The following is a 12,889-nucleotide window of genomic DNA, read 5'->3' on the forward strand; positions in this document are numbered from 1 at the left end:
ACTTTTATGAAAAAACACTCTTTGAATCCAAAATTAGCTCATTTTGGTTACTAGAATTTCTGCCAAGAAGCTTTAACCAGTATTTAGCCACTGGGCTTTGATCTTGTCTTCCTAAGCCACGGAAGGTTTCAAAGGTGACAAAATTTGCTTGGGCTCAGTATTCCATTTCAAACAGACATGCCCCTACACTGTTGCTTGAACAACCAAAGCTGGTGACTATTATTAATACCAGGTATTTTACCTGGGTCCTGCTTAGATTACATAAGTTCCATGGAAGATGACAAAGTTGAGAGCATCCCTGAAGAACAAAATCAATTCACTAAGATAGCGATTTTAAATTAGGTTTCTTCAGGGTCACAATTTATACCTCTAATTTCTACAGATAATTCTCTCTTCTCCTTTCAGCAGCTTTCTTAATTACTTTGATTTCTGAAACTTGCAGTTTGGTGCTAATAAACTGCAGAAATATTTACTTAGATCAGCACTGCTTCTAATTTCTGAAGATTAACTTCTTACACTAATAAATTCCAATATTCAATATCAGAGTTTAATTCACAGAGGAGTATCACAGTTACATGGAAGCAATAAGAAGACTATAATAGGGGCACCTGGGTGGCTCTGTGGGTTAAGCCTCTGTCTTGGCTCAGGTCATGATCTCGGGGTCCTGGGATTGAGTCCTGAGTCAGGCTCTCTGCTCAGTGGAGGGCCTGCTTCCCACCACCACCACCCCCCCCGCCGCCTGCCTCTCTGCCTACTTGTGATCTCTCTCTCTCTCTGTGTGTGTGTGTCAAATAAATAAATAAATGTTTTTTAAAAAAAGGACTATAATATTGACACACTGAATCTAAACTTACTTTAACCATGATGTCCACCTGCTTGGTAGGTATAAGAGTGATAGCTGCAGTTCACGATAGCTGCAGCTTGTGATTTTATTAGCTTATTAAACTTTATATCAATGCAATGTTGCTAAATGAAAAGTATGCTTTTGTTTTAAATATTTTGGCTAAAAAAGTTGATGTGAAAGAAGGTCACCTAAACATACTTCCGTCTATTCTGGTTATTTATATTATTTAATTACTCAAAGGGAGCCTCTGCTTATCAATGGTCTTCTCCTCTCACTCTTTTGGCTCCAGGTGCAGGTCCCCATCAGTTAACACCATACTCTTCCATTCTGCCTCCAGAACCTTCTCTGCAGTGTTCCCTCTATGTGGATCACTTTCCCCATCTCTCTCTTGATACCACCTCCACCTCCCACTTCACCTGGCTAATTATAACCTATTCTCTAGGTCTCAGCTGAACATCACCTCCTGAGGGAAGTCCTCATTAACCCCTCCACATCCATTCTCCCTCAGTTGGGTTACATTCTTCCTGGTACCTGTTCCCATGGCACCTGAAACTTCTTCCTGGTCCTCTACATAGTTAATTATTTAATTGTAACTTTTCCTTACTATCTACGAGGCCCATAAGAGCAAGGAACTAAGGGTATGATTCACCAATATATTGGTGATCAATAAGTATTTGATGAATGGAATGTTAATTGAGCGCTAAATCTTGGCAGTTTCTCTGTATTTTAAAAGCATTTTATAGTTCTGCTTAGTTGTAGCTTTTGTTTTCTAAAAAGTGTTTAATGTATCTGTTCAATTTAAATGTTTATTCACTTTATAACTAGAAAAGCAAGACTTTATTTTTCTAAGATGTCAATTCTTTAATATCTTAAAAGGTTTAGATATAAGATTATATTGACTCATAGAAACTGAAGTAATTAAAAAGAGAGTTAATGGCTGGAACATGTTTGAAAATTATCTTCCAGGAAATCTGCTGAGTCCCAGGGCTGGAAAAATTGGGCACTGTCCCAGGAAACCTAAGACCAGGAGGCAGAGAGGTACATTTAAAAGACATCCCACCCAGCTACATGTCCTGCCCCTTCTAAGATCAGGATATATATTCCCTGAGAGAAAAACAGAGATTCTTTAAAAAATATATATTCATTCTGCTTAGGAGTAGCAGAAAGGATGGGTTTGCATACCAGAATGGATGAAGGAATAAAGCAAGACAATGTATTCCTATTCATAAGGACTTTATAGCGAAACAGTAAAAACTTTGTATTATACATTTTCTGTAAATTACAAATAAAGCAAATTATGCTATAGGTGATCAATAATGAAAGATACAGTATTACCTAATTTTCCCATATCTGTCCATACTGAAAGAACCATGCTTGACCACCATCTTGAAAGGTGGTTGGTGTTAGCAAGGATTCCAACCATCATATGAACAGGGCCTTTAACAAAGCCATCCAGTTTCTCCAGTGTGTCACTAATGGGATTGAAACAAAAAGGTGATTCTGGCTACACTGAAAAGCATCAAATAACACGGGATTATTAGTAATGGCTAAATTTCCTGTGCATCTACATGTCAGCACAATGAAAGATACCTGACATACGTCACCTCATTTACTACACCCCAACACCCTAAAATACAGAAAGGTATCCCCTTTGACAGAAAAGTTAACAGGTTCAAAGAGTTTAAAAAGTTTGCCCAAAGACATAAACCTGCTAAGTAGGAAAGCAGAATTTAATTCTAGAGCCTGAGCTCTTTGACAGCCTCTCTAGGGAGGTAAGGTGTTCAATGAAATATAGTATTATCAATTCCAAAATGGAAAATCATGCTCCCATACAAAATACATATGGAAACAAAAATCAAGAAGCATAGTGATGGAAAGGTTGGTAGCTCCATCACTCACTAGTCCTCCCAATCTTGCTTCATGATCCAAATCCATGCCTTGGCAAAATGTCTAATGTACTATATGACTTGGGCCTTCAGGTAACCATAACAAAATGTTCAATCTATACATGACAATGGTCCGCTGTTGGCAATCAGCAATACTTACATTTTATTCTAAAGGCTTGAGCAGAAATAACTGTATACATACTGCAGGATAAAGCACCATAATTAACTATGTTAATATTGGGGATCAAAATTTTCTGTGTAAGAGAAAAGAGATTCAAGTACAATTTTAAGAAGTTTTAAAAGTCTATAATGTTAAACTTGAACTGGAAACACTAATTCCAAATCATTATTTTTAATACACTATATTTCCAAGTTATTACAACTTGAAATGATGACAACGTAGTAGCAATGAATATCCCCAACATCCCCGACATCCCAGTTGTGCTCTCTAAATAACTTTCTTCTAACAAAGATCAGAACCCCTTAGAGTACTGGCTGATTCTGGGTCTGGGAAAAGCAATATAAATGTGACCCTAAGAAATCTTGAACCAAAAACTAAAGGATTCACCTCAAAAGGACATAAGAGTAAGCTTAAAGGGAGACCCACTGACAAAGTTTCAGACAATCTGGGCATCAAAAAAATAGAGTAAAACTGACTGGAAGTCACTAAATATGTAAAATTCTTTGTGTCTATGTAATGACATTTAAAAAAAATGAAAGCCTTACCCAACAAGGAAAAAAAAAAAAAAAACCCTCTCATTTGCTACCACTGGAGGTGAATACTAAACCAACTTTTTACTCTGAAAATTGGTACTTAAATAAAAAGAATCAAATATGTATCTTCCATTTTTAGTAGGAACTACAATACAGATTAATCAAAGAGCCCCAGTTAATAAGGTAAAGTTCCTTTACACAGAAGAATGCTAGTTTATACGTGTAAAAGAAAGGATGCAATAAGTCTCCATTCTGCAAACCTTCACAGAATAACTGACTCAAATAAGGATTGTGAATGGATGCTAGAATTATTAAATGAAAGACTTGGGTGGGGGGGGTGGGAGAGAGCCACCTGGGTGGTTCTGTCCGTTAAGCATCTGCCTTCTGTTCAGGTCATGTGGGACTGGAGCCTTGTGTCTAGCTCCCTGCTCAACAGGGAGTCTGCTTCTCCCTTTCCCTCTGCCCCTCCCCTCTGCCTGTGTTTTCTCTCTCTCTCAAATAAAGAAATGAAATGAAATGGAATGAAATGGAATGAAATGAAATGAAATGAAGAAAGAGAAAGAGAAATAAAGAAAGAAAAACAAAGACTGACTGACTTAGGTGGGAAACTGGATACTCACAAGTGCCCAAGTATCATCTCACAGATTACCTGCTAGCTGCAAAGGGAAAAAAAGTTAACCTTTCCATGCTGAGGTCTGGCTGTCAAAACCTTAAGCAATCAAAAGTAACACCACCATTAAAGATATAACAAGAGAGCAAATACTTCCTGGTGTGATGCACTATGAATACACAGCATTACCCACAAAATATTGTTAAAAAAACATTTTTAACTTAAATCTAATCAACATTTTGGTCCAATTTTCAACTTGCATAAAGAGGGGAATACAAATCAAGTTAAATATCACCAGAAAGATATGAGCAGATAAATCCAAAATGTGGGTCATTCTACAAGACAGTTATTCTCAGACCCTTCAGACTAGAACCTTCAACAAACTTCTGTCATGGAACAGAGGAAGCTGGAGGGAATCATCACAGATTAAGAGCTTGCAACCAAATGCAGTGTGTGAAACCTGTCTCAGCTCATATACCAGCATCTTTAGCAGATACTATATATATTTTCAGTATGTCCTCAAAAGCAAATATCCATCAACACCAAACCAGGATAAAGAAGAATATTTTTAGTAACCTTCCAACCAATGGAAGTTAGCATTTCATTGTACTCTACTCACCTCCACTTAGCAGCTTCATGACTAGCCACAGTTCATCTTTTACTACAAAAGACGTGTAGTAAGACACAATATTAGGATGATGGCACTGACTCATGGCTTGAATTTCTTTCTACAAAGAAGAGAAAACATGATAATATATTAGATGCAAGCCTAAACAACACCACAAGTTAGTGAATTCAGATTTGAAAAGCCCAAGACTATGTAACAACCTTTGCAAGATCTACAATTAAACCAAAAAACTCCTCAATTTCCCTCAGTCCATTCTGACTGATCATTCCACTCATAACCTCTTTAACTAGAAACATGCCTGCTTTATCACAGCCTTACACAGCACCATAGAGGCCTCCACTAGGACATGTTTTTCTTTAAGGTGCCCTTGAAAAACTCTCATGGGAAATCTGGTTTTACAGCCACAGAGGATAATGACTAATAAATAGAGGGTGGTTTTGTTTTTGTTTTATCGTGTCTTAAAGTGTCTATTTTCTTTTTAAATTTTATTTATTTGAGAGAGAGAGAGAGAGAAAGGGCATGCACTCACATGTGCAGGCAGAGGGGCAGAGGGAGAGGAAGACAAAATCTCCAGCAGACTCCACGCTGAGTGGGGGAGCCAGACTCGGAGGTCAATCTCACAACCCTGAGATCATAACCTGAGCCGAAGGAGATGCTCAACAACCGAGTCACCCAGGCACCCCATTACTTTACTTTTATTACTCAAGTACTGAAGTACAGTTGACATACAATGTTGTATTAGTTTTAGGAATACAGCATAATGATTTGACAATTCTATATATTACTTACTGCTCACAAGTGTAGTCACATCTATCACCATACATTATTATATTGACTATATTCCCCATGCTGTACTTTCCATCTTTGTGAGTTACTTATTTTATACTTCTAAGTTTGTATCTCTTAACCCCCTTTATCTGTCTCACCCATCTCTGCAGCCGATGGCAGTGAGATTGTTCTCTGCATTTAAGAGTCTGTTTTTCCTTTGTTCACTTGTTTTGTTTCTTGGATTCCACATGTAAGAGAAATTTGTCTTTCTCTGTCTTATTTCACCTAGCATAATACTTTCTAGGCCTATCCATGTCACAAATGGCAAGATGCCATTCATTTTATAGCTGAGTAGTATTCCACTGTGTGTATCTGTGTGTGTGTAAAATCACCTCTTTTTTAATGTATTCATCTATAGATGGACACTTGGGTTGCCACCATATCTTGTCTATGGCAATAAACAAAGGGGTGCAAATATCTTTTCAAACTAGTGTTTTCATTTTCTTTGGGTAAATACCCATGAGCAGAATTAATTACTGGATCATATGGTAGTTTTATTTTTAATTTTTGGGGGTGCCTCCATACTATTTTCTACAGTGGTTGTACCAATTTATATTCCCACCACTAGTGCAAGAAGGTTCCCTTTTCTCCACATCCTCGCCAACACTTGTTATTTCTTGTCTTTTTGATTTTAGCCATTCTGACAGGTTTGAGGTGATACCTCATTGTGGTTTTGACTTGCATTTCCCTGGTGGTGAGTGATGTTGAGCATCTTTTCATGTGTCTATTGGCCATCTGGCTGTCTTCCTTAGAAAAATGTCTATTCAGGTAGAGGGTGCTTTTTGGTTTGTGGGTTTTGTTTTATTTTAAAAAATACTATTTCTTGGGGCACCTGGGTGGCTCAGTGGGTTAAGCCACTGCCTTCGGCTCAGGTCATGATCTCAGGGTGCTGGGATCGAGTCCCGCATTGGGCTCTCTGCTCAGCAGGGAGCCTGCTTCCCTCTGTCTCTCTCTGCCTGCCTCTCCATCTACTTGTGATTTCTCTCTGTCAAATAAATAAATAAATAAAATCTTTAGAAAAAAAATACCATTTCTTCCCATTTTTGTGAAATAATTAACAATTCTCAGTCTAATAAGAAATATCCTGAAACGGCAAGGTCAGAAACCAAGTCCAAAGTAGAAATGTGAGCTCCTTCTAAGCTTACTCTACCTCAGGTTATGAATTTAGATTAGCTTGGGTGTGATAAAGGGACTTATAGAGCCCTGAGTGATCAGGGCCCTGCTTAACTCTCTCATCTCAATCCTCCTATCTCACTGACCCAACCCCAATATACCTCTACGATCCAGCCACAGTAAACTTCAGGGGACCATGCTTCTTCTAACCATGGACATTTAATGGCATTGCTCCCTCTACCTCAAATACACCTCCCCTCATTATTTTACCCTGGCTAAAAATGCTAATTCTTCCTTCTAATCTAGCCAAAATATCAATTCCATCAGCTCCCCAAGTTGAGTTAGGTATCTCTTATCTTCCAAACTCCCTGTGTATCTCTTTATATCATGGCACATATGCACTGGGCAGTACCTTGGGTACTTATTTATCTATCCCTCCCTGGTAGACTGAGAACTCCAGAAAGCAAGTACTTAAAAGTGGATCCCTAAATGCAAGCTGGTGTATATTCCATGCATCCGCGCACACACACACAGAGGACTGTTACTCAGTCAAAAAAAGAATGATGTCTTGCCATTTTCAACAACATGGATGGATCTAGAGGGTATAACATTAAGTGAGATAAGTCAGAGGAAGACAAATATACCATATGGTCTCACTCATATGTGGAATTTAAAATACAAAACAAAATAAAAAGGACAAAAGCCAGACTCTTAAATACACACAACAAATTGGTGGTTGCCAGAGGGGAAGTGGGGGGGGGGGGGAACGAAAGAGATAAAGGGGATTAAGAGAAGATTTATCGTGATGAGCACTAGTAATGCACAGAATTGTTGAATCATTACACTGCACACCTGGAACTAATGTAACACTTAATTGTACTTGAATTTAAAACATCCATGAAAAAAGGTGGATTCCCTAAATACTGCAGAACTTATCATATTATATTGTAATTGCTTATTTTTCTGTATCCTTCACAAAACTTTAAGCTCAGTGAAAGCTGAGCCTCTGTATTCCTGGCACTTATCACTCTGCCTGGAACACAGTACACCTGCAATAAATATTTACTGGATGAATTAAATCCTATAGTGCTTTATAAAACTTTTTACTTATTCAAGTACTGTACTTGCCCTATGACCTTGATATTTGTATAGTAAAAATAAATTGTGTAGAAGTTGCCCAAAACTGGATTCAAAAGCAGTGCTCCATGAACATTAGTTTTTCTTGTCTCATCTCTAACTGAATGTAAATTCCTTTATAGCAAGGTCTTTGTCATATACATTTCTGCAACCTCCAAAGTCACCAGCACAGTCTTCTGAACTAAAAACTAAGTAGAATTAAAGTAAGCACCTCCCTGTTGACATAGTTACAAAAGATTAAAAGAGAGAAATGAGAGAAATATATGGCAACATATATTCCCAGTGAGTCATAAAGATAGTAAATATTACAAGAATTCATTGGAAAGAAGAGTGAAGGTAGGCAAGACGTCCTCTCAGGGGAGGTTTGGTTCTACAGGATATAGGGAAATTCCAGCACTTCAAGGCACACACAAATACCAAAAAAAAAGAAAGAAAGAAAGAAAGATGAACTATACAAGACATATTTTAGGATGCAATGAGTAGACCTGTCTAGAGTAAGTGGTTCATGCTTTCAACAAATATCTACCAAGCGCTTACTACTAGGTGCCAGGCACAGTGCTAGATGATTGACTGCAATGGTGAGCCCTCAAGAAACCTACAGTCTGGTGAAGACATTAGGCAAATATTAATTTAACAACACACAGTGATAAACAGTTGGATAGGAGAAGTACCAAATACTACATGACTTCACTGGAGAGGCAAATTATCAGAAAACAGGAATGAAAATAAAACCTCCTATAAGAAGTTTTACTACACTGACACAGGAAAGGTAACTAGACTTCATAGGTTTGACTGTTTAATCACATGGGGCCATATCATAAAGGACCGTGTAACTGTGTTCAAGAATTTAGGCTTCATCCTAACAGCAAAGGGAAGGCATCAAAGGCTTAATTATATATACTGTTTCATAAAAATCACTATGGCTGCAATATAGAAAATAAATGAGAGAAAACAAGACTAGAGCCAAAGACACTGTTGAACGCTATTGCTACGACCTGGGTGAGGGACGACGGTGGCCTAAAAAAAATGGTAACTAGTCACTCAGTCTGGATAATCACACTGTGATCACATTACTATTAGGAGAAGATGGTGAACAGCATCTGGGAACTTTCTGTACTTCTTCTGTAACTCTTCCAGAAGTTTAAACTACCTCAAAATAGCTTTTAAATAATACATTGTAGGATGGTTGGGTGGCTCAGTTGGTTAAGCATCTGCCTTTAGCTCAGGTCATGATTCTAGGGTCCTGGGCTCCCTGCCTGGTGCTCCCGCTGTTTGTGCTCTCTCTTTCGGTCAAATAAGTAAATTAAAATCTTTTTAAAAATAAATTAAAATAAATTAAAAATACATGGCAATATGAATGAAAAGAAAGGAAGGAGTCATGAGATATACTGAAGAGGTACAAACTACAGGACTTGGGGACCAACTGGATAGGGTAGGGGAGACAGAGGGTGACAATTCATGCACATAGAATTGGGGCCAAATGGTCCAATGTCTTAAAAGTGAAGCTAAGGATTTTCATTTTCAGCTCTACCCTGAGAGAGGGAACCATCAAGGGTCCTCTAACAGGAGACTATTAGAGAACCATCGAATTTGAACTCTTGAAAGGGCCTTAAATATTTTTCTTTCTTCTATTCCTTTAAAGGTAGGGGTAGAGAGGGGTTCCTTTATCTTAACTCCCATTGGAGTTATCCTTTTCCCTTTCCTTTCAAAAGCAAAAATAAGTATGTAAGTGCTATATTCACTCTGACTCAAGTTTCCCAGTAGCTCCCTTCCATACTGAAGTGAATTCCATCTGTCTCACTGAAAGGACTTTCTTTAAAGCCCTGTTACCTTCTGCTGCCAGAGCTTTCCTGTGGATTTCTCTGTTCTCCACCTGAAGCTTTCTCAAGCATTGCTTAATGACGACTTTTCATTCTTTCCTGAAACTCACTCATCTTGATTTCTAACATTTACTCCTGGTTTTCTAATTACCCCAACACAAAGAGTTTACCTCTACTTCACACTAGTCAGTCAGTCCCCAAGCAATGTTAATTTACTCATTCATTCCTATTGACTGAACACAATAAAGTCCCTGCCCTCATGGAATGTTCATTCTAAAACTAACAATTCAGGCACGCCTCTCAGGTCCCCTCCCTCCTTGGGAGCTTTGTGCTATCACTTTGCTATATTGCTCAATAAACCCTGCTTTGCTGCCTACTAAAAAAAATAAAAATAATAAATAAATAAAACTGACAATTCCTCCATCTATAAAATGTCTAGGGAATGTGTTTTTCTTTCCCTTATCACTGTCACTGCCTGAGTTTAGAGTCTTAATACCTCTTTGTGTGGCCCTGTGTACCTCAAACCATGGGATGCAACCCACACAGGCCATGACACAAACTAAGTAGACAAAGTTAGAAACAAAAAAGAAATAGAAAATCAGAGTGCATTCTACAGAATATAATTAAGAATTGTTTTATGAAAATATTGTTTCAGTTATATATTAGTATTTAGAATATATATATATAACTAATTCTTTTCTAATTCTAAACCTCTGCCTGGTAAGGTTCTATCTGTCTATTCAAAGTGTCCCCAGCCCTGGTGGGCCAGAACATAAAAATCTCTACAGAGGCCTCCATCTTTGTAACTAGGAGTACACCTCCTCCTCTTACTTCACAGTGGTTGACACCTCTCCTACGCATCTGTCCTGCTTGGTCCTGTACAGAAGACAAGAGTGTTAACTCTTCATTCAACTGGATTGTGAGCCTCCCAGTAGAATGATAGACATTTATGCCTCTTGTGTTCCCTTCAGCTCTCTGGCCAATGAATCTAGTACTAGCAACTGCCAGAGAAGAGAAAAAGCTCAAAACACTGCCTAGTGTCCCGTGAGTAACAGCTCTGGAAAAGGTAAGTGTAGTAAGATTTTATAGCTGATTTTCCCATCACACTTAGCAAAGGTTGTCAGGTAAGAAAACATTTTGACAAGAGAAAGGAGCAATATACTACACCTCCTCACCAGTAACTGTCACACAGGATACACACCTAGAACATAGTTCACATCAGCACCCTTTCTACATTATAACAGAGACCATTTTGAAAACAAACTTAAAATCAGGACACCACAAGTTTGGTACGCTGATCTAAAACTAATTCTTATCTCTTGGAAACTGAGCCCTTCTCACTCACATCTCAGGTCCCTGACACTATAAACACCACAAATAAACCAGCCTTCTTTATATTTCCAATGTTTCTTCAGACTTTAGTGGGATCTCACTTGTTTGCCCTCCAAAAAGGCCAATTGTTTTAAATTTGTTTTTACTAAGGGGTGCCTGGGTGGCTCAGTCCCTTAAGTGTCTGCCTTCAGGTCATGATCCCAGGGTCCTTGGATCGAGCCCTGCATGGGGCACTGTGCTCAGCACAGTTTGCTTTTACCTCTCCCTCAGCCCCTCCCCACCACTCATGCTCCCTCTCTCTCAAATTAATAAATTTGTTAGATGTTTTACTAAAAGTCACGTCCCCTTACTTATTTGCCAAATATATAAATACTATATTTGTAATATAAAGCTTACTGGACTATGCAGACAAAATGATGAAGGTCTAATTTATTTTTTTCTTTTACTATGCTATACCAAATTTGCAATCCTCTACAAGTAAGGCCTAGTGTAATAACACAAATATTATTTTCAAGATGTCAAATATCTGACAGATGCTCTTTTGACTTTTGAACCAAGATTATAATTAGTTACTATTAGATGAAGTAGGAAACAACAGACTTTACTCAGAAAGACCTGATTTTTTTTTTTTAAAGATTTTATTTCTTTATTTGACAGACAGAGATCACAAGTAGGCGGAGAGGCAGGCAGAGAGAGAGGAAGGGAAGCAGGCTCCCCGCTGAGCAGACAGCCCGATGTGGGGCTCGATCCCAGGACCCTGGGATCATGACCCGAGCTGAAGGCAGAGGCTTTAACCCACTGAGCCACCCAGGCGCCCCGAGAAAGACCTGATTTTTAATCCAGACTGTCACTTACTGTATGATTTACTTCCTTCATCTAAAGGAAGTAAATGGAAGAGCATTCATCTAAAGAAGAGCATGGAGGCACTTATGAGGGTAAAGTACACTTAAGGGCCTATCACTAAAAAGATGTTTGTTGTTACTATCATGTGAGCACAGTCAAGTTATTTAAACTTTGAACTTTCATTTCTTTAGTCATGAGGTAATAAATGAGACTTTCATTCACCTTTATGCTATCCTTAAGGGTTAAAATAACTGGCAAATGATACAAATTCATACCTGGCTTCTCAAATTCCAGTCAATATATATTGGCTAAAAATTCTGATTTTCCCTTAAAATAATTAGTTTACAATTTACAGCCTCCTTTTATGATGATTGCAGTTCAAATATCCAAATGATGCTCCAAGGGATTGTAGGCATCTCTAAATGCAAGATCACTACCTACGATTTCTGTCGGCATGTCCTTTCAAGTGTATATTCTCTCACAAAAGCAGCTCAAGATCACTAAAGCAAATTTTTTCTTTAGCTTCTACTCACATATTACCAACTCCTGAAGACATGCTTTTGGGTTTTTTTGTTTTTGTTTTTAAAGATTTTATTTATTTGACAGACAGAGAACACAAGTAGGCAGAGAGGCAGGCAGAGAGAGAGAGAGAAGGAAGCAGACTTCCCACTGAGCAGAGCGCGCGACGCGGGGCTCGAACCCAGGATCCTGGGACCATGACCCAAGCCGAAGGCAGAGGCTTCAACCCACTGAGCCACCCAGGTGCCCTGACATGCTTTTGTTTAATCTCCTAAAAATTCAATGTATAATTCTATTATCTCTTTTCCTTTTATTCCAATATTCCCTAATACTCAGTACAGGCTCCACCAGAAATTAAATCCAACCTGGGAACACAATGACTTCTGGAATGTCAGAACATCTCAGTGCTAATTCCTGCCTCTCTATCACTAGCTGTATGTGACCTTAGAGAAATACTTAATAAAAGTAATACTTAATAAAATAACATTAGTTCCTATTTGTATAGCAGTTTATACTTTTCAAGTACTAGATCATTTCATCCTCAAAGAAAAACCTCATGAAGGGGGCACCTGGGTGGCTCACTCAGTTAAGCATCCAACTCTTGATTTTGGCTCA

At 38.3% G+C, this 12,889-nt stretch overlaps 1 protein-coding gene across 3 annotated transcripts in view; it reads right to left on the minus strand.

Annotated features, from left to right (window-relative positions):
- Nucleotides 1-12,889, minus strand: part of OXSR1 (oxidative stress responsive kinase 1) — a 100,608-nt gene that overhangs the window by 64,096 nt on the left and 23,623 nt on the right. The window contains exons 1-2 of one of the 3 annotated variants that reach the window (XM_059162075.1): nt 4,674-4,782; nt 2,180-2,316 (exon numbers count right to left, since the gene is read on the minus strand). In XM_059162075.1, coding sequence (XP_059018058.1) covers nt 2,180-2,270 — 91 coding nt within the window. In that variant the 5' untranslated portion in view covers nt 2,271-2,316; nt 4,674-4,782. Of the gene's footprint in view, nt 1-2,179; nt 2,317-2,890; nt 3,040-4,673; nt 4,783-12,889 lie in introns of those variants that run through there. The other 2 variants (XM_059162076.1, XM_059162074.1) reach the window with 2 other exon arrangements.

This window comes from Mustela lutreola, chromosome 2 (assembly GCF_030435805.1).
Source record: "Mustela lutreola isolate mMusLut2 chromosome 2, mMusLut2.pri, whole genome shotgun sequence".
NCBI classification, from domain to species: Eukaryota; Metazoa; Chordata; class Mammalia; order Carnivora; family Mustelidae; genus Mustela; species Mustela lutreola.